Consider the following 21,116-nt stretch of genomic DNA (forward strand, 5'->3'; position numbering starts at 1 on the left):
ATGAGTTTGTATTATTGATGTAGATGAGAAAAGAGTTAACCGTTGCTATCCTTTTAAACATTATTCCCTCCGTTTCATAATATAAGTTATTTGATTTTTTTTAATATTTGTAATTCGTCTTATTCAGAAAATTATGAAAATATCATTTATTTTGCTTGTGACTTGCTTTATTATCAAAATAATTTTAAGCATGTATTATTATTTTTTATATTTGTACTAAATTTTTGAATAAGATAAATAGTTAAATATTAAAAAAAGTCAAAAATATATTATGAAACTACCTAATAATGATATTATCACACGCGGCCTGCACGTGCTCGGCTGCTTGCCGTGCTCACTCTCTCCCAAGTCCCCTCTTCTTACCCGCAATCAAGAAGAGGATAAGGAGCTGCGCCGCGGGGGAGGGAAACCCAAATCAAACCCCGCGCGCCGCGAAGCAGCAGCAGCAGCAGCAATGGCGGGCGTCGCCGCCCTCTTCGCCTCCCCGGCCTTCCCCTTCCCGTCCACCTCATGCTCCTGCCGCTTCCGCCCCGCCGTCGCCCGCGCGCCTCGCCACCCGCCGCCCGGCCCCCGCGTGACCCGGCGCTTCGACGAGGTGCGCGCGTGCGTGCGCGTTGTCCCTCTGCAAGCGTGTGTCCGGCAATGGCCCGAGGAGGAGCGGCGCTGACCTGTTGGTTTTTTCAGGTGGAGGGGGTGTCGAAGAAGCGGCGGGGCATTGGCGGCGGCGGCGGAGGGGGCTCGCAGGCGTCGTCGTCGTCGCGTAAGGACAGAGGGCTCGCCGTTGATTTCAAGGAGTCGCAGGTGCGAGGATGCCGAGCTGTTTTGCTCGCGAATTGCGTTGCTCGGCTTTGCAATTTGTGTGCTGCATGTTTAGCCAGTGAGAGTTATAATTAGGACGATGACTATACAAAGTTTGGTGCCCTACATTGTCATTAGGAGTATCCCAAGTAATATGTTCTCGGGGCATATTGCAATTCTCACTCTATGTGTCTCCGTTAGATGTGGTTGCAGACTATATTTACTTTCCGTTCCTATGGAAATTCACCACCTCAGCAATAGTTTATGCTCATACTTCAATCTGAATTTCCCAGTTATCCTTTTACGCTTTTGCAGCTTTGATAAATAATTGCATGTTGACATCTCCATACTCCATAGTGGCGTCTCATCATCTACCACATGTGCATATTTACTGTGATAACTATTCACCATGCTTGTGTCTTCCTAGCCATGTATGTTCTGTTTGTCTGAGAGACAACTGCAATTTATGAACAAATTTGATTCAGTGTTGTGACCAAACCAGAAAAGTCACATGATCTTCATCTAATTATGTTATTGTATCAGGTCGCTGATTTTGAGGACCTTGAAGAGGACAAATTCCTTAATGCTGTTGTTAAGGTGTGTTTGATGGGTACACCTATCTTGTTTTGATTACCGATGCTTATTTTGGCCTAGCATAGTTTATCAAGAAAACTTTCTGTGTGCGCCCTAGATACTGTTTTTGCATTTCAAATCTTTCTTTAGTTCTTGACCTTTTGTTGTGCTGTATTTTTGAAATTAGTCTTGTCCTATTGTCTTCTTTGTGGTTAACTGCCTTCTGTATTATTAGGTCTATTGCACTCATATTGCACCAGATTATGGGCTTCCTTGGCAGAAGCAAAGGCAACATGCAAGCACAGGGAGGCAAGTATTGATCTAATGCGCATATCTGAATAAGTTTTCTATTGGACTCTGTGTTTACTTATGCCATACAGCACTAAGCCAGTGACTTCTGTCTTCCTTTGTGTTTGGTGAGTGAGAAACAGTGGGCATAGAATGGGATAATCATACTTCTGTTAGTAATTTTGTGATGTTGAAAAGGAGTTTACTGACCTTTTTTCTGAAGTTATGTTTTTCACTGATTGAACAACTCAGCTATGCCAAAAATAAACTCGTAAACAAATACTGTGTTTATTCTAAAAGGTTTCTGTATTATTGTGACCTCTAAACTCATCTCTTAGATCGGACTGTTTAACTCAACATAATATGAGCTGCATTTTCTAAATCAGAACCCCTGAGCTTATCTCTTACTTGACATTTATTTTGCAGTGCTTTTATGATTGGTGATGGCAAACTATTAACAAATGCACATTGTGTTGAGCACGACACCCAGGTGCCTACTTATGTCTATCTATTTCAGGTTTCTATTTTGCAATGGTATTTCAGATCCTCATTCTAGATGTGCTTCCATATGAATAAGCATTGTGCTTCCTAATATCAATTTTAGGCGGAACCATCAATTACAGTTAACTTGTAAATTGTCCAGACTCTGGAAACCAGTCTATAGGTTCTTGTATTCTTTGCTGGGAGTAATACTCAGATAATCACCATGGGTGTAAACAGAATCTTTAATACCAACAAGCTTCTAGATTATAGAGGAATTGTACCTTGTTATGCCTTGAAGTTGCACGGTTCTTATTGAATCACCTGTTGGTTTACTCCCACTGTCCCACAAAAAACCCACCCCTAACTTCCCAAGAAAGAATTATTGAGGTGACCAAATGACCAGATACCCATTATTAATAGCAAAATAGTGTTGGTGGGTTACTGGGTGGGTAGGTGAGGGGTATTGAAGGGATAAAATTTCTTGATCTGTGAACCAAGGGTAGGTAACAGTGGAGAAGTTGATTTATTTTGGGACAAAGTTGAAACTCTAGGAGTTGATTTATTTTGGGATGGAAGGAGTTGGTTCAGAGTTTTAAATCATTATTCACTAGTTCTGGATATCAGATGGAGCACCTCAAAATTTCTGGCAATATTGCTGTATCACTGAATTTACGGTAACAGTTTACTTATACCATTGACGCAAACTAAGGATGTTTTGCCACACAGGTTAAAGTAAAAAGAAGGGGAGATGACAAAAAATATATTGCCAAGGTGCCTTTCTCTCTCGCTGTACTGCTTTAAAGTGTTTTTAGAAACATGCATTAATATAACAACCCATGTTTGCCTAGACTCAAATCAGGCAACTATTCATTTTATTCTTCTTCCACAATTACTTGGATTAGCTGAACATGAAGTTGCGATCTGGAATTCTTATATAAGATCCTTCCATTAGCAAACCAATGTACATTTCATATCAATTTAGCTAGCAAATATTACTGATTTGCTGCATTTCACTATATTGATGAGATTAGTGTCTCCACGACGAGAAATTATTCTGTCATTGCTTTATCTAACAATGTTGTGGTAACATTTAATGTGAAAAAAGGCTAACAGAAATAAGATTTTCTGACATATTGTTCAGTGTCCATACCCCTTGATAAGAAATGTTAGTGGTTAGTTAATAGCCTTGGGAAATTAGATTCTGCCTGTTAACTATGACTTTGCTTCACTTATGCAAAATCTGCCTGGGTTGGATTACTTGGATAATGGATACTAGGATGATGTCTGATAAAATGATCCACAGGTTCTAGCTAGGGGCATTGAGTGTGATCTTGCATTGCTCTCTGTTGAGAATGAGGAGTTTTGGCGAGGAACAGAGCCACTTCAACTGGGTCGCTTGCCATGCCTTCAGGTAATTGTCCCCATTTCTTGAATGAGCAAGTAACACGTGCTAACCAGGAACATGCCAATGGCCTAAATGTAAAGAAATCACTCACTTGACTGTCTGTATCTGTGTATGCATACATTCTTGATAGATGTTTGATTGCGTATAATTTTTGTTGTTGTTTGCTTGATATTTGACATGTTCGTTTTTCTCAGGATTCAGTAACTGTTGTGGGATATCCTCTTGGTGGAGACACGATATCTGTAACAAAAGGCGTTGTGTCACGCATTGAGGTTCTATTTCTTCACTCATTCAGTTTCCTATAAATAATTCTTCCTGGATGGGTTTGTTCCCCATAATTAAGAGACAGACGATAGTATTTCATACATTCAATGATTGTCCTTTTTCCTGAAAATAAATGATAGTCTTTGTCAGAATTCATCTTTTATTTTTCTAGAGTCCCATTTTCCCAAGATATTGAAACAAATTAAACTGTTGCTTCCTGTGATAGATCCTGAACAAACATTCAATGCTTGCTGTTGTTACCACCCCTGTTATGTTAAGACATTGCTATCTTCTGATAATGGTTTAGGGTTTAGGTTCTGCGTCCCTTGGTCTGTGTGGTTTGTCCACAGTAGCCATGTCAGGGTTTTTGCCAGTTTTCCTTTAATTAACCATGCCGTTATTAGGTTTGATGTCCAGTCTTCCTTATAAACCAGATCGACTCCATTCGTCTATAGTGAATTGAAGGAACTCCCTGCCCTTTTCTAAATTTCTTTGAAAAAAATATCATCTGTCCTTCATTGATCTTGTTAATGAAAAAATTGTACCACCTTGATGAAATTGAGTGAGTTCAATAAAACTTCCATTATCTAAAAAATGATCTTGTTAATGGAAAAATTATAGTATACTAGTACATTGAGCATTGTTTTTCAGCCATAAATTTATGATGCTCAATTTTGTAAATGTTTATATGCCAGTAAACTCTTATGATTCAATTAGATGATTAAACTTACACTATTTTGCTTTGGAATAGCCCAGGTCACTCCATATGCACATGGAACTTCAGATCTTCTTGGCATTCAAATTGATGCAGCAATAAATCCTGGTTAGTATTTTCCTTGAACTTATGCCTTCTCTTGAGAAAATGACTTCCCTTGCTCCCTCTCCCTCTCTCCCTCTCTCTCTCTCTCTCTCTCCATTATATATAATCATCATCATCATCACATTGAGATAAGTAATCTACTTTTCTCTGGCCATAACTAAGTGGATACATTGTTTCTCTTCCTTTCAGGAAACAGTGGTGGGCCAGCCTTTAACGACCAGGGGGAATGCATTGGTGTGGCATTTCAGGTACTTCTACTCACTTATTTTACTAGTTGGGTACCTCATGTGCATATTTAGATTATGTCTGATCTACCAGAACATATCTAATAGGTTCCATTATTTCCAGTTTCAAAATGCATAGTATATGGTAGTTAGAGATATATTAGGATATGATTGATTTTTATGGACTACTTCCTTATATCTCTATGGTTAATTGTATTCGATTCTATGAAACTCAGGAGGTCGATATATGGAGAGTTACATGGAGAGGAGATAAGGAAGGATCTAGATATAAGGAATGAGTCCATACAATCCTAATAAATCTCTAACTACCATATACTAACACAAAAGAAGGTTCTGCGTTCAGAAACTGCTGTGTGCAAGGATCATATTCTACATGTGCATTACACATTTCATAAGTGCATAAGCCATAATGCCATAATTGCTTTGCATTTTACACTGAGCTTAACAGGTTACCTTTTTGAATCTTGCATTCGAAGTCCTGGTGGAGTATAATTTTAACTTTTGATGTATTTGGTGGCTCCAGTGAACTAATGTATCTCTTGGAATTAAGCCTTATTTTTCAAGGCAGTTGCTTTTAGAGCAGTTTACACGAACTTAATAGCAGCTCACTAGATTTCACAGGACAACAATGTCACAATCACCTTACTACCCATATTAGGATAGAAATAATAAAAAAGAAGAGAGGAGTGGAGGGTGGGTCTATTTGTGAGTTCTAATACAAATTTACACATGTATTATGCTTATTTGGAGGTTGTAATATCAATCCACTGAATTTCCTAGTTGGGTATCCTAATCCAAATAATGAAGTCCAAACTAATGGGAACCGAAAAATCTAGTCTAGTTATGTGTTTGTGTAAATAATAACCATCTAACAATTGATTTTACTGTAGGCAATGACAAAGTGGAATATGTGAATAATTTTTTATCTTGTCATTATAGTGTCTTGTTTTTCTCATTATGCACTTTGTTTAGGTATTCAGGTCAGATGAAGCTGAAAATATTGGATATGTAATTCCAACTACAGTTGTATCCCATTTCTTGAATGACTATCAGAAGAATGGAAAATACACAGGTATTTTTTTTCTTTTTAAAACTAAGTCTTAATACTTTTCGAGGAACAAGCAAATGAAAGCCATCAACCCCATCTTTTCGCTTATACTTATAAGCCAAAATTTGAATTTTTAACTTTAAATTTGGATTAGATTTTGGGTTTTTTTTCATCATAGTTTATTTTCCAGCCTTAGCTTTTGGATCTCTAAGAACACATATATAAAAGTTTTATTTACAAATTATTTTTTATTTGCAAATATGTTGTTTGGCTTATTCCATGAATAAGCCAAATGATCACCCCTTAGGTACTTCACTATTCAGTAATTATTGACCTATTAATTATTACAATGTGTGCACAAATTGGTTTCTAGGGTGAGGTAGACATTTTGACCTCACGTTATCTCTGCACTATTCAAGTTAGTGACTCAATTCCTTAATACCTTTGAATTCCTTAAGTTCGTTTATAGACATTTCACAGTTGTATGGATATCAAGCACACACTAGTTAGTGTAACTACATTTTTAATGTGCATGCTGGTTTCTGTGAAATGGCATAACTGTTGCCTGTTGAAATTATTGTGCTAATAATTTCAAACATCATGTAGGATTCCCTTGCCTGGGTGTTCTACTTCAAAAATTGGAAAACCCAGCATTGCGGGAAAGCTTAAAAGTACCTTCAAGCGAGGTATATTCATCCATACATGATGAACTTCAGCGTTTGAATACTGAAGTTTATTTGAGATTTGATATATTCTGAAATAGTTCTCATATCTGTCCTCCTCATTTTTATCTTCCTTTCTTGAAGGGTGTTCTTGTCCGCCGGGTTGAGCCTACTGCTCCTGCAAGCAAAGTTCTGCGGAAGGTAAATTACACCACTTTGATGCAGTTCATAGGTTGAATGGCTGTTGGTTTTCTCCCTGCAAATGAATCTTTCTAATAGTTGCTCCCTCTTTCCCAAAATATAAGCATTTCTATGATTGAATCTTGTACCACACTATAATCATTTCTAGCATTATTTAGACTACTATTTGTCCCATGAATCACTTCTCATTCAAAATTCTTCCCATTTTATCCCTACCTACCCACCCACTCTCACCCATTCCTCATTTATTGAGGGGCAACATAGTCTTTTCTTCTAAACATTAATCTATGCTAAACAAGCTAGAAATGACTATACTCACTCTGTCCTAAAAAAAACCAATTCTCCGGTTTCCGTGTCCAACGTTTGACTATCCGTCTTATTTGAAAAATTTTCAGGAAATTAGAAAAAAATTAGTCACACGTAAAGTACTATTCATGATTTATCATCCAATAAAAACAAAAATATCAATCGCAGAAAAAATTTAAATAAGACGAAGAGTCAAAAATTGTAGGTAAAAAGTGAAAAATTGGTTTATTTTGGGACGGAGGGAGTATTTTGGAACAGAGCTAGTAGCATATTTGCCTGCACGTTGCAACAGGATTTTAATTAAAGAAAATTATAATTAACCTATTATTACCACCACTTTATGCATATATTATCTCTTAGCTTTTACATATATTTATTACTAACATATGGGCCATTTGGCTCCACACTGTCATTTTTCCTTCCCACAAAACATACAAGTTGGTGGCGCGATGGTTGACATTTTGGTGCCCTTTGACCCCACCCTGACAGTTTTTCCTTCTTGTAAAACGTAGTGAGTTGGTGGTGGTGGTGGTGGCAGATTCACCGCTCACCACCACCATTGGCCTCTTTCAAAGTAGTATAGATTAATGGTTACACAAAACTGCAATTTGTTCCCTGGTCGTCATTTTTCCAGGGAGATGTGATAACAAGTTTTGATGGTGTCAATGTTGGATGTGAGGGAACCGTGCCATTCCGCTCCACAGAGCGAATTGCTTTCCGCTACCTCACAAGTCAAAAGTAAGTCCTTGGAAAATTTATCCTTCGAGTGCCTTTTCCTAAATTTGTTAATTCTTTTCCAGATATTTTCTGTAAGTTTTTTGAAACTTAATTTACAGATATATGTATGGACGTATCCAACAGTAGCATGTTAGTTATGACTTAAGATGGAAACTTTCTCTGGATATGCATAACACATACAACCTTGATTCATCTAAACCTAAGGCGCCCTTCTTTTGTCCTGTTGATATGTATGCATATCTAATAAGCTATGAGCTGCGCCACCTGGTCATCCTCCTGGTGGTATTTTTCTTTAGATAATGGAAGCTTCAGTTACATTACAATTGTTTGAGAACACAAACCCCCAGCCTCTGCACCACAGTGGTGCACACAGCCAAACACACTCACACAAGCACTAAAAATCCAACTAAACAAAACCAAATTGATATCATGGACCAGCTATGTGGGGTCTACAACCCCACCCAAATGCTGGGGTAAAAAACTCCAAGGCCACCTGGTCCAAATGTCGACAAGCCATGGTAATAACATCTGTAGGATGGGTTTCTGGAGTATAACCCAAGACCGGAGCCAGTGTGTAATCAAGAGAATAACCTGCAAAGGTGAGGAAGAAAACTTTCTTTCAAAAAGCACATCATTTCTACAAAGCCAAATAGACCAACAAGTTGTGGCTGCTCCCAACAGGACTAAAGGCCTGAAACATTGGTTTTGTCTTAAAATAATGTCCAAACATGTGTGACACATTCCTTGGTGGACCAATATTAGAGACAAATTGGAATCAAGACCAAACCCATCGAGCAAGACGGCATTCAAAAAACAAATGCTTTATATTCTCTTGCTTATGGCAAAAACAAGTCATCCTCCCTTTCCAATTCCGCTTAGCTAGATTATTGTTTGTCAACACAACACCCTGCCTTAAGTACCAGAGGAAAATCTTCACTTTGAGGGGCAATTTCAATTTCCAAATTCTTTTGTTAAGGTTAGTATTGACCTCTATTATGAACCCTAGGCCAGAACACAATCCTTGAAATCTGAAGAAGCTATTATAGTCCTGCATGACTGAATAAGTTATAATGAACAATTATTTTTTCTTCTTCAATCAGGTATGCAGGTGATGTTGCCCAACTAGGTATCATTCGGGCAGGCAACATCATGAAAGTACAGACTGTTTTGCAGCCAAGAAAACATTTAGTAAGTTACTATAAACTCTTTATCGTAGTCATTTAGAATTTCACCATTTCACACAATTTACAAGGATTTTCTTCCTTAAAACAAGGTGCCATTCCATGTTGAAGGGGGACAGCCTTCTTATCTGATAGTTGCTGGTCTTGTCTTCACACCTTTGACAGAACCCTTTATAGAGTAAGTAACCAATGGCTTTCCCTTTCAAACCATGCTTGGTATTGGGAAGCTTGTAGTTGTTAACGCATATAACTTCTGTTGATTTGCAGGGAGGAGTGTGAAGAAACTCTAGGGGTAAGATCACCATCTTTGCAGCTTATTTTTTTCGAAGCTCTGAATTTTCTTTTCTTTATTGACACCTTATATTCATTTACAGTTGAAATTGCTGGCCAAGGCACGGTACTCTTTAGCAACATTTGAGGGGGAACAAATTGTTATTGTATCGCAGGTATGCCGCATTTTGTGGCTGTATCATTGACTAGTCTTCATGCTTCATTATTGCTATCAAGTCATCTTTAATTCACCAATGATATATAGGTTTTGGCACATGAAGTTAACATCGGCTATGAACACATGGGCAACCAACAGGTAAAACTCTTCTGCCTTTATCTATACCTTTATGAGTGCGTGTTAAATCTTATGCGTTCTAATTATCAGGTCATTAAGCTAAATGGAACTGCGGTAAAGAATATTCACCATCTTGCCCATCTTGTTGACAGTAAGTACTGCCTCATGCTGAATAACGTTTTTTTTTAAAGGATGATGCTAAACACTAACAATTTAACACCTTAAAATTCTGGCTAAACTTACCATGACCAAATTTATGTCTGTGCAGACTGTAAAGACAAGTTTTTGACGTTCGAGTTCGAAGACGACTTCCTGGTTGTTTTGGATCGGGAAGAAGCGACCACTGCATCATCAGATATCCTCAAGGAACATGCAATTCCCGCTATAAGGTCATCCGATCTATCAGAACCGTATGTCGAAGCAGAGCAAGAGATCAAAAAACCAAACGACGATTTCGGTGACAGCCCAGTCACAAATTATGAAATGGGAGTTGACTGTCTCCTCTGGGCATGAACAACCAAACGATGGAATTTGAATTTGAGCTAAAACAGTGACAATGCCGGTATGCACCTGCACGGCGGCAAACAGCATTTCCCAACTATGTGGAAATCCGCTCCATTCCATGTCTCCATAGCGGCGAAGCCGAGTCATGTTGTATGTTAGGGTAGGAAGTTTTAGACTTGTATTTTACCTTAGAAAAAAACCACAGAGATGTTTGATTCATGATCATTTTTTTAGGGGATTGGGAATTTGGGAAGGTCTGGAGTGTAGAATTTGGCAGGGTGTAATCCTGTAAATTTTCGGGCATGCAATAAATCGTCCAGAAATTTTGTTGCTTTGTTTTCTCCTAAATTTGTAAAAGAATAACAAAAAAAAAAATGATATTTCTTGTGTTCATCATGACCGTTGATTTTCTCATCTGACGCTTCATAACTATTCTTGTGCATAATTTTTGCACCAATCTTTGCAGCGCCGCCTTCTCTCTTAACTGCAGGCGACCCCTTTCGCGCGCGACCCATCGCCGCCGCCTCTGCTCCTCCCGACGGCGTCGTTTCCCGCCGGAGCGCTACTCTAGGGGCGCGGCAAGGCTGGTTCTGAGTCCCTTCGTGTAGTTCCGGCAGGGCATGAGAGATGCGTCCTCCCGGCTCCTCAACTACGCGCACCTCAGCGGCCTCCTCTCCCGCTGCGGCCGCGCGGGAGACCTCCGCCTCGGCGCCGCCCTCCACGCCACCGTCGTCAAGAACCCCGCCCACTTTCGCCTCTGCGAGAGCCGCCCGTGGCTCCGCCACGTCCTCGTCGCCTGGAACGCGCTGGTCGCCATGTACGCCAGGTGCGGCCGCCGCGAGGACGCCGCCGGGGTGTTCGACGAAATGCGCGTCCGGGACGCCGTCTCCTGGAACTCGCTCCTCTCCGCCGCCCGCGGCGCCGACGACGCGCTCGCGCAGTTCAGGCGGATGCTGCGCTCGAGCGCGGCGGCGCGCGCCTGCGACCGCGCCACGTTCACGACGGTCCTGTCGGCCTGCGGGCGGGCGGGCGCGGCGTCGCTCCCCGCGTGCGGCATGGTGCACGGGCTGGTGGTCTTGTGCGGGTTCCAGGCGGAGGTGCCCGTTGGGAATGCGCTGGTGACGGCCTACTTCGATTGCGGGTCTCCAGGCTCAGCAGAGAGGGTGTTCCATGGAATGGCAGAGAAGAACGTAGTCACGTGGACGGCGATGATCTCCGGGATGGCCCGTGCAGAGCTGTACAAGGAGAGCTTCACGTTGTTTCAGCAGATGATCCGCACAGTGGATGCCAACAACGCGTCGTACTCATGCGCCCTGCTAGCTTGTGCTGGATCTTTGGCAGCAAGGGAAGGCCAGCAGGTTCATGGGCTAGTTGTGAAAGCTGGACTCGAGACTGACCTTCCTGTTGAAAGCGGGCTCATGGATGTCTATTCCAAGTGCGGGTTGATGGAGGATGCCCTGACCGTCTTTCGCTCTTGTCGAGAACCTGATGAAGTTTTCCTGACAGTGATCCTGGTTGGATTTGCTCAAAATGGGCTGGAGGAGAAGTCATTTGAATTGTTCGCTGAGATGGTGGGTGCTGGAAACGACATCGATGAAAACACAGTTTCTGCAGTTCTGGGGGCATTTGGTGCTTCTGCACCATTTGCTCTTGGGAAGCAAATCCATGCACTGGTCATCAAGAAGTGCTTTGGATGGAATATCTACGTCTGCAATGGTTTGGTCAATATGTATTCAAAATGTGGCGAATTGAGAGAGTCTGTCCAGGTGTTCGATGAAATGCCCAGTAAAAACTCAGTTTCATGGAACTCCATCATTTCGGCCTTCGCCAGACATGGAAATGGTTCCGAAGTCTTTCAGCTTTTTGAATCCATGATAGCTGATGGTGCCAAGCCCACATATGTCACATTCTTGTCACTACTTCATGCTTGTAGCCATATTGGATCACCTAAAAAGGGTTTGGAGATCTTGAATTCTATGTCATCACAATATGGAGTCCTTCCAAGGATGGAGCATTATGCATGTGTGGTTGACATGCTTGGCCGAGCCGGTTTGTTAGATGAAGCAAAATCATTTATTGAAGATGGACCTTTCACGGACAGCGCTCTTCTTTGGCAGGCTTTAATGGGAGCTTGTAGCTTCCATGGGAACTCCGAGGTTGGGAAACATGCAGCAGAGAAGCTGCTCCTACTGGACCCTAATTGCACTGCTGCTTATGTCCTGCTGTCGAACATCTACTCATCCGAGGGAAGATGGGATGATCGAGCCAAGGTAATGAAGAGGATGCGTGAAATGGGTTTGAAGAAGGACACTGGCAAGAGCTGGATTGAACTTGAGAAGGAGGTTCACTCTTTCGTCGTCAGATCAACATCCCATCCTGATTCAGCCGCAGTTGATGATGTGCTACATCATCTGTCTACAGTTGCCAGCGATCAAGACCTGATGGAAAGCACTTCCTTGTGAGATTTCAGGTCTGTATCTTTCGTTGAGCTACAATACTGTACTCTCTGGTAAACATATTCCACTCAAATTTATTTACAAACTAGTTACATATCCTTGCTTTGCGTCAGGATTGAGGTTTTCCCTACTATTCCAATTTTTCACAGTGGATTGGGTTTTTGTGGCTTTTTTAGTGGTTTTTTTTGGTGGAAGGGGATGCAGCAGTTTAAAGTAGTTAAGAAAACAAATTCAATATTCCTTGTGTTGTACTGAAAAAAGTATGCACCCTCAAAGCCGTGATGTATAGTCGGGCCACTCAATTCAAAACCCTGATCCTAGTTCCTTTGACTCGCTTGCCATGGAATACAATATAGTAGAGTTAGATTCTAATTCTTTTGACTCGCTTGACATGTATTCCCTTTATATTTTAATTTAATAGATAATACCATTGATTTTTTTTATACATATTTGATTATTCATCTTATTAAACAAAGTGTAAATATGCAAAAATATAAGTTATAATTAAAATTATTTAGTAATAGTCACAACAAAATTACGTATTTTTTTGTTAAAAAAACGAACGGTCAAATATACGCAAAAAATATCAATAACATTATCTATTAAAATACGGAGACTATTACAATTTGTTGTAGTACAAATGGAAGGACCAGGCGGAGACTGCTCTGCAAATCGCCAAAACGCCTCTCTGTGGTGTCACGGTGAGGAGGAAGATTACGCTCTTTGGCGTCACGGCAAGGAGGGAGATTATGGCTCAACGCGGCGGCCCTATGTCCAGAAACGCAGACGAAGGTTATTTCTGTACCCAACAGCACTTTCATAGACCCGCAGAAGGCTTAATCAAAATACAGCCAGTCCTTCAGCTCGCACATTTATGTAATTGCATCAGAGGAAACTCCAGTCCAGTGAGAATTGTGTCAACAATATATCAATGTACAAGTCTCATTGTGCCAAGAGTGAAGAAAAAGAGACCAGTATTTCAGCACAAATATAATTATTGGAGGAATATGAAGCTCCTTCTGAACATCAAAATATATACATGCTACATTATCCAAATTATGGTTAACCACAAACAGAGAACATATGATCTCGCAAAAAGGATTTACTATCAGACATCACTATTCGCTAATAGGTTCAAACACCAAAGAAAAACTAGCAAGGCAAGCACTTGGATCATTCCTCCAAACCTTCATATGGATTATGGATAACTGAATTTCTTCCTTTTCCATCATAACCTTTGGTACCACTAACATAATTACATAACTGATCCTCATAAGCTCGAGCTTCAGCAGAACGTCCCAGCCACATTCCTGCACTAAACTTGATAAAAATTAGAACATTCTTGTTGGTAATCAGAAAATTTCACCTATGAAAACAACAGTGTCAATGCTGACTAGTATAAATACAGCATTTTCTACTGCAAAACTTGGCAAACATAACTGTGATCAAAGGATTTCCATGAAGAATCCAGAATTGACAGATTACCATTTCATCAAGCACCATGTGCAGTAGGATTCAAGAACGATGGCGGCCAAGGCATCGCGTACGGATAGATCAGCGCCGACGAGCAATCTTCATCGGACAGCCTCCTCAGCTTCATGGTCTCCAGATCAATGGAGAGCAGGCAATTCCACTGACGCAAGAACAGAACGCCGGCAACCACCCCGATGACATCCAATCCATGGTGGTACAGCTCCACCGAGTCATGCATCATCGCCATCGCCTTGTGAAACCTCACCGACTTCTCCACCGGCGTCCACGCCATCGCGCCGGCGCCGTCCTCCGCGCCGGCCCACACCTCGACGCAGAAGCCGCGCATGGTGAGCAGGTAGAGCGGCCCGTTGCCGTCATCCTCCCCCTTCTCGACGACGTCGAAGGGGAGCTGCCTCAATGGACGCGGGAGGTCGAGGACGGAGAACTCCATCGTCGCCGTGCTGAGCGCCACCATGCTCGCGCCGCCCTCGAGTGTCCAGTACAGCGACCCGTTCGCCTGCATCGCCCGGGAGCCGGCGAGATTGGGGCGGCGGGGGAGAACGGCGACGTCGGCCCAGGAAAGTTCGCCGGATGAGATGACCAAGGCTCGCGTCCCGGAGACGCCGCCGCCGGCGTCGCCGTCTTGTGAAATGCAGAACACCCGGAACGAGGATGAGTCGCCGTCGTCGGCGACGAGGCCGTACCCTACGGGGCGCTCGGCGGGGGGCGGGGGGAGGGAGACGCAGCTCCGGGCCAACGGGTCGGCGACGGCGAGCTCCTGCGATCCCCGATTCCTGAGCAGTACGCGGCCGTTGCGGCAGTCCAAGAACTGCCACGCCGCGCCGCCGCCGCCCAACCAACCGCCGTCGGGGAGGAACGAGAGGGAGAAGTCGGCATCTCGGACACCACCAGCCCTGGCACCGGCGGTCGATGAGGAGGAGTAGGGAACCAACAGCGGCGCCGGCTGGTCGGGGTGGCGGGGGTGGTGGACGAGGCAGCCGAGGAGGATCGGGCAGGACGAGGCGCCGTGGAGGCGGCGGAAGCGGCGGAGGAAGGCGGCGTTGCGGACGGCGCGGAGGAAGGGCCTGCAGGCGAGGGAGGCGCGGGCGAGGTCGGCGGGGGTGGGGAGGAGCAGGAAGACCTCCCGGAGGAGGTCGTCGCTCAGCGCCGCGACGGCGACGGCGGCCGGGGCCATGTGGCGATCGCGATGGAATGGCGGTGGTGGTGGCGGAGGTGGACCAAGTCTAACACTCCAACTGCTCTCGGGTGATTCGGGCGAGTGGCCACCTGGCTCGGAACGGAATATGGGCCGCCGATTCGAGCTGGACGGCCCATATAGGCCCAAATTTGGCAGCCTAAGAGCATATCTAAGATCAACTAAAATTGATCCACAAAACTGAATTTTGGGAATTGAGTTAGGAAATATATCTCCAATAGATTACCAAATGCATTTCTAATGTTTACACATACCTAAAATTAGCTCACTTGTATCCTAAATTAGAGGCAAAAATATGGGTTTATAATGCAAGTTTTCTATTTTTATATTTCTGTTGAGAAGTGTGTACTACCTCTGTTCCGTTATTTTTCAGTTTTTAGATATAATGATTTGACTCTTCATCTTATTTAAAATTTTTTGCGATTAATATTTTTATTGTTACTAGATGATAAAATATGAATAGTACTTTATGTGTGACTAATTTTTTAAGTTTTTTTATAAATTTTTCAAATAAGATGAATGGTCAAAACATTGAGCATAGAAATCAAAAAATGACGTTATTATGGGACGGAGGTTGTAATTTTTATGTCCAACATTTTATCTAGATACCCCTGCTGTTCTTTGATTGCAATTATGCCAAATTTATATGGAGATGTGTTTTTATATCTTTGGGGTTGAGACCACCATATAGTTTTGATGATTGAGGAGGGAGTTGGTTGTATGGAAAGAGGGTGCAGGTTAAAAATCTGATATTAATAGGAGCATCTGCAATTTATTGGGCTCTTTGGCTAAGTATGAATGAGGTGGTTTTTAACAAATCTCATCCAAAATCATATTTGTAGGTTCTTTTCAGAGTGACATATTGACCACGGTCTTGAGCGATCCTACAAAAGCGTGATGAGAACAAGGAAACCATCTCTATTGTCTGTCAGAAGCGGGAGATTTGACTATACAAGTGTTTGAGCACTTTGGTTCGAGATTTAGCAATAGAATTGAATAATGTCTGTTGTTTCTCTATGAGTTTTATGGCTTTATGGATATACCAATTTCGTTTGTTCTGTAACTATAAACTTTATAATAAATGGTTGTAGCTTCTTTAAAAGTGAAGACTGGATATTGATCTATTATCTAAAATTTTTTTTAACCAGATGAACCCGATACTAGTTTTTGGAAACAAAAATAGATGCTCTAAAGTTGGCCCAAAATTGGCAGCCCAAATTTGGCCCGTTGCCAATGGTGTCGGTGCAAAATCTGGCCCAAAAGTAGGATTGCTAATCCCCCAAACCCCAGCGATCCGGCGCCAGATCGCGAGCGGCGGCGGCGGCGATGAGCACGGGGGTGGGCGGGTTGCGGCAGCTGCTGGCGGCGGCGGTGACGACGGGGGTGGCCGAGGCGCGGGCGGCGATCTTCGGGCACGCGCTGAACCCGACGGGGAAGCGCGCGGCGACGAAGCTGCTGCGGAAGAAGATGGTCGGCGAGCAGGTCGCGCAGTGGTACCCCTACGACATCAAGCGCGACGACCCGCTCGTCATGGCGCGCGAGGAGAAGGGGTAAGTGTTTTCCCCTTCCTCCCCAAGCCTCATACTGAGCTGTTCTCGCTCTCGCTCGCGCGTGGCTGGTTGTGCTGTGCCCGGCAGGTGTTCGTTGTTATGCCTTGGTGGCCTATGGGTGTAACCAGGATCGCTGCTCTGATAGGGATAGTCTCTGTGTGTTATGTGCTCGCAAACTGTTTGTTGATATGCCTGTGGGAACTCGGTGGCTTTCGTTGGTTTCATGGTTTGTGCCCGGGAGGTGTTTGTCGTTGTGCCTCAGCAACGTGATTGGTATGGATTGGGTTAGTAACGTGGCCTTTACCAATTACCACTAGCTAGTGTAATTTTTTGGTCAGAAGTTGTGGTGGTGGTATGATAAGTAGGTGAGTTTGTGGATCCATTGGGTTTGAAATAAGTAGCATTGTTACCGAATTTTGTTAAGATTAGGGAGTTTCATTCTTATTCTTGAGGGGACAATTTTAAGGCCTGAAGTAGTGAAGTATATTGCAGGACAAAGCAAGATCATTCATCTCTTTATGCTTGCTTCTTCTTACAATGGATTCGTTAGCTACAAAGCATAATGAGTTGAACACTTAAACTTCCACATGCAAAGGTTAAATTCAGCTTGCCCAACTTTGAACTAAAGTTCTCTTAAATAGTGTATCCTTATAAATAACAAGTTAATATAATCTTTATCAGTCAAGTTTTGTTGTAATGCCTGTATATTGGATGTTGTGTCTATGATTTTAAGTTTTCAATGGCTTACATTAGTTGATCATTTTATTTGGCAAACTCTTTTAAACCCTCGAGGGGATATCACCTCATTTCTTGCAGGTCATCTAAATGGTTATGAAAAACATTAACAAGATAAATTGATGTATGATGTATCACTAGACCAACATGCAAGATCAAGTTTGACTTTATAAGTTACAACAAAAGATGAAACAAATATGACTCTAAATATGCATATAGTAATCAAAGTCTTAGTTTGTCTTTTTTTTTTCCCCTACAACTTATAGAGATCGAATTTGGTACATGCATTGTTTGTGGAGTGATTATTTGGATGATATGCAAAACGAGGGAACATCCCTTTGAGGGATTAGAATCCATATCCATTGTATTTACTGTTTTAAATTAGTATAGGACTAAACCATACAAGGGTGTTCTTTCTGTTCATGTCAATTTGATTTTATTGTCATTCCCCCTTTGGTTCCTTAGCCCTTACGCATGTCAGCCACAATTGTGTAGCATGAAATGTTTTAGTTGACTAACAATATCGTATCTCTCTTCTATAGGCGTTTGTCAAAACTGGAAATGCTTAAGCGTCGTGGGAAGGGTCCTCCAAAGAAGGGCCAGGGAAGGCGTGCTGTCAAGAGAAGCAAATAGTTGGTTTAATTCTGCATACATATGTTCCTGGCGTTCATCTTGTTTGGGCGCTAAGATATTTGTCTGTTTCAGCAATGTAACCTTTCTAGTAGGTCAGTCAAGATCCATTTCACTACTGATATGGCAATGAATTTGATTTCCTCTTCATAAAACTGATGAGTACAAGACATTTTGATTTGTCAGCTTTGATGACATCCATCTTTTATCCTTTGCTTATGCTTATAAGCCAAAGTTGGTTTTGGGTTTTTTTTCCTCGTAGTTTATTTTCTAACACAGGTTTTTAAAACACGTATATAAAAGTTTTATTCATAAATTATTTTTTATCTATAAATATGCCGGTTGGCCTTTTCACTTAAAAAGCCAAGCAATCACCCATAATTTAGCTTTGGCTCAAAAGATTGGGATTTTGGTACTGAAATCCTACCGTGCGTGCAAATTTTGTCTTGCATGCAAGGCTCAATTTTGGCAGTACAATGAAAGTACGAACATGAATGATTCATGGAGAAATTTCATAAATCTGCTATTCTGACCTGATCAACAAATTGTTTTTTTTTTGTTGCATTTGCACTCTTGCATCCTAAATTAATCCTATCATCACATTGATGAAAAGACTCACATCCTGAATCAATTTAATCTTATCATTACATTCACAAGAGACGCAAGTTAAGCTCCTCAGCCGCTGGCGGCCTTGTCGGACTGCGGCGACCCGGCCGTCACCGCCGGCGGTGACGGTGGCGGCGGCGCGACGAACGACGGCCTGACCCTCCTCCGCGTGGCGAGCACGGTGGTGCCGCCGTCGAGGCGGACCATGTAGGTGCGGTCGTTGCGGATGGTGACGGTGCCGCCGCCCACCCACGCGCCGTTGCGGAGCACCTCCACCGCCGTCCCCGGCGGCAGCAGCGGCGGGAGCGGCTTCTCCTTCCTCTTCCTCGTCGCCGTCGTCGTCTTCTCCTTCTTCTTCTTCTCCCCCGCTGCTCCGCCGTTCTGCGACCCCGCAGCCTTCGTCTTCCACGGCGGCGGGCTGCTCTTCCTCGCCGCCATTGCCACCGTTCTCGCGTGCGAATGTGCGATCGCTCGCTCTGATCAAATGGAAACCAACCAACGCGGCGTTCTTCGCAGCTGCACGTCGATCCAGGAGAAGAGGGCTCGTCGCCTCGTAGGTTTATAGGCATCCGCGGGATTTTGCTCGCTCTTGCCAACGTCCGACTCGGAATCTCGGGTTGGGCAGCACGTCACGTCACGTAACGCTGCGCGCGACGCCGGTGAGTTATGTAACACCCTCGTCTTCAAGCTTACGTGTATAAATAAAATTTATAACCCATATGGTATGCGGCAAAATTTAAAATAGATCAAATTTAAATAAAATATATATGCTAGTTAATGCATGCATGCACGCCTTATGTTACATGTTACAGAACATAAAAAATATAGTTATATTTTATATTATCGCATTGGGGAGTATTAAATTTGAAGTTTATTTTAGGATTTTTTCATTGTAATTTATCTTTTAGTCTTGACTTTTAGATCGCTAGAAAATTTTTATTTATAAATTGTATTTTGTTTGCAAATAGCACCTCGTCTTTTCGCTTCTGTTTATACGTATAAGCCAAAATTTGAATTTCTCAACCTTAAATTTGGAGTCGTTTTTATGTTTTTTTCACCAACGTTTATTTTCCAATCTTGAATTTTTATATCGTTAAAATATGTATATAAAAATTTTATCTTTTTTTTTTTGCAAATATCCTGACTTTTTATGTGACAAACAATCACCCCCATGTTGTTTGATTTTTTTTTCCCACACGCTTGGACCGCTACCGACTCGATGATGTACGCGACGGGCTAATGGTGTTAGCCGTGCACCGCAAGCCCGCAAGCAAAGCTGCCGTTGCCGTACATCAGTACATGGATGCATGACATTCCATCCATGAACCACAGGACCTTGAACTCCCACGCTCTTGCAAGCTCGAGTTTTGCCACTGCTGTGCTGCCGTGTGTACAACGCACGGAAATTACATTACATCCACCACGGTGGCTCAGAACAGATGCGAGAAGCAAAGAAGAGAAGAGAAGAAAAGGAAAAAATGGGAGAGGATGCCACGAAGTCCTAGCAATTAGGAGGCTAGATCTCGCCGGGCACGGCGTCGACGCACCGGCCGCCGGCGAACGCCGCCGAGGCGCTCCCGTTGCGCGCCACCGAGGCGGCCGGGAAGGTGAGCACGCACGCGAAGTCGCTCTCGGCGCCGTCCTGCACGGTGGCGACGCCCAACCTGACGGCGTACCACCCCTCGGCCCTGTCCCGCGCGAGCGCGGCCGCCACGGCGCGGGCGCGGCGGCCGGCCGGCACGCGCTGCGTCCCCGCCCACGCCGCCGCGCGCGCGTCGCCGGCGCCGGCGCCGCGCCGCGTGATCCCCGGGAGCGCCGCGGCGCCGCCGAGCCGCTGCCCGGCGTACGACGGCGCCGCCCGGAGCGACGTGCACCGCCACGCGTAGAGGCCGCCCGGGGCGCCGTCGAACCGGAGCGTCGCCGAGAGGTTGTACGCCACGGTGGACGCCGCGGCGTCGAAGGCGAGGAGGCGGAGCTCGGCGGAGGCGACGTAGGGGACGACGTGGTGCGGCCGGAGGAGGAGCCGCGGCAGCAGCGACGGCGCGAGGACGAGCACCGCCAGGAGCACGGCCAGCGGCGCGAGGCACGCGGCGACCGCGGCAGCCGCCGCCGCGACGCACTGCCGTGTGCCGGCGCCGCCGCCGCACGGGCTCGCCGGCGGCGGGAGGGGTGGCCCAGTGGACATGGCGTGCAACAAGGCAAGTGTAGTGCAAAACTGCAAAGTTTTTGCAGTTTGTGATGTGCAATGCAGGATCAGAATGGTGACTTTGCTTTGCTCTCTCCTCTGCTCCTTGAAAGAATAGAAGCACCGTTGCAAAAGCAAAAGGATAGGAACCAAGCAGCCAGTGACTGCACACATCTTGTTGCAG

General features: G+C 43.8%; 4 protein-coding genes across 7 annotated transcripts; 3 read left to right on the top strand and 1 right to left on the bottom strand.

Moving 5' to 3' along the window:
- Positions 1-345: 345 nt before the first annotated feature.
- On the top strand, positions 346-10,477 carry LOC102716214 (protease Do-like 2, chloroplastic). The gene is made up of 21 exons (XM_040523851.1): positions 346-595; positions 685-801; positions 1,342-1,395; positions 1,607-1,680; positions 2,086-2,149; positions 2,869-2,913; positions 3,446-3,553; positions 3,742-3,819; positions 4,568-4,634; positions 4,821-4,879; positions 5,849-5,948; positions 6,531-6,610; positions 6,731-6,787; positions 7,728-7,831; positions 8,932-9,019; positions 9,105-9,190; positions 9,280-9,304; positions 9,387-9,458; positions 9,548-9,598; positions 9,668-9,728; positions 9,846-10,477. Exons 1-21 carry the CDS (start codon positions 455-457, stop codon positions 10,088-10,090), a joined length of 1,776 nt encoding a protein of 591 aa, XP_040379785.1. The 5' UTR covers positions 346-454; the 3' UTR covers positions 10,091-10,477.
- LOC102713274 (pentatricopeptide repeat-containing protein At3g05340) lies at positions 10,474-16,233 on the top strand. 3 transcript variants are annotated; one of them, XM_040523849.1, is made up of 2 exons: positions 10,474-12,551; positions 16,069-16,233. In XM_040523849.1, the coding sequence occupies exon 1, from the start codon at positions 10,702-10,704 to the stop codon at positions 12,541-12,543; it is 1,842 nt and encodes a 613-aa protein (XP_040379783.1). In that variant the 5' UTR covers positions 10,474-10,701; the 3' UTR covers positions 12,544-12,551; positions 16,069-16,233. The 3 variants fall into 3 exon arrangements, with proteins under 3 accessions (XP_040379783.1, XP_015692479.2, XP_040379784.1); XM_015836993.2 differs by lacking the exon at positions 16,069-16,233 and adding an exon at positions 13,173-13,257; XM_040523850.1 differs by lacking the exon at positions 16,069-16,233 and adding an exon at positions 13,185-13,227.
- On the bottom strand, positions 13,674-15,304 carry LOC121054401. 2 transcript variants are annotated; one of them, XM_040523852.1, is made up of 2 exons: positions 14,023-15,304; positions 13,674-13,847 (listed from the first exon to the last, which is right to left on the bottom strand). In XM_040523852.1, exon 1 carries the CDS (start codon positions 15,203-15,205, stop codon positions 14,030-14,032), a length of 1,176 nt encoding a protein of 391 aa, XP_040379786.1. In that variant the 5' UTR covers positions 15,206-15,304; the 3' UTR covers positions 13,674-13,847; positions 14,023-14,029. The 2 variants fall into 2 exon arrangements, with proteins under 2 accessions (XP_040379786.1, XP_040379787.1); XM_040523853.1 differs by having other exon boundaries at positions 13,674-13,852.
- Positions 16,234-16,473: 240 nt separating the features above from the next.
- Positions 16,474-18,371, top strand: LOC102716498. The gene is made up of 2 exons (XM_006653981.3): positions 16,474-16,776; positions 18,054-18,371. The coding sequence occupies exons 1-2, from the start codon at positions 16,553-16,555 to the stop codon at positions 18,142-18,144; spliced, it is 315 nt and encodes a 104-aa protein (XP_006654044.1). The 5' UTR covers positions 16,474-16,552; the 3' UTR covers positions 18,145-18,371.
- The last annotated feature ends 2,745 nt before the right edge of the window (positions 18,372-21,116 follow it).

This window comes from Oryza brachyantha, chromosome 5 (genome assembly GCF_000231095.2).
Source record: "Oryza brachyantha chromosome 5, ObraRS2, whole genome shotgun sequence".
NCBI classification, from domain to species: domain Eukaryota; kingdom Viridiplantae; phylum Streptophyta; class Magnoliopsida; order Poales; family Poaceae; genus Oryza; species Oryza brachyantha.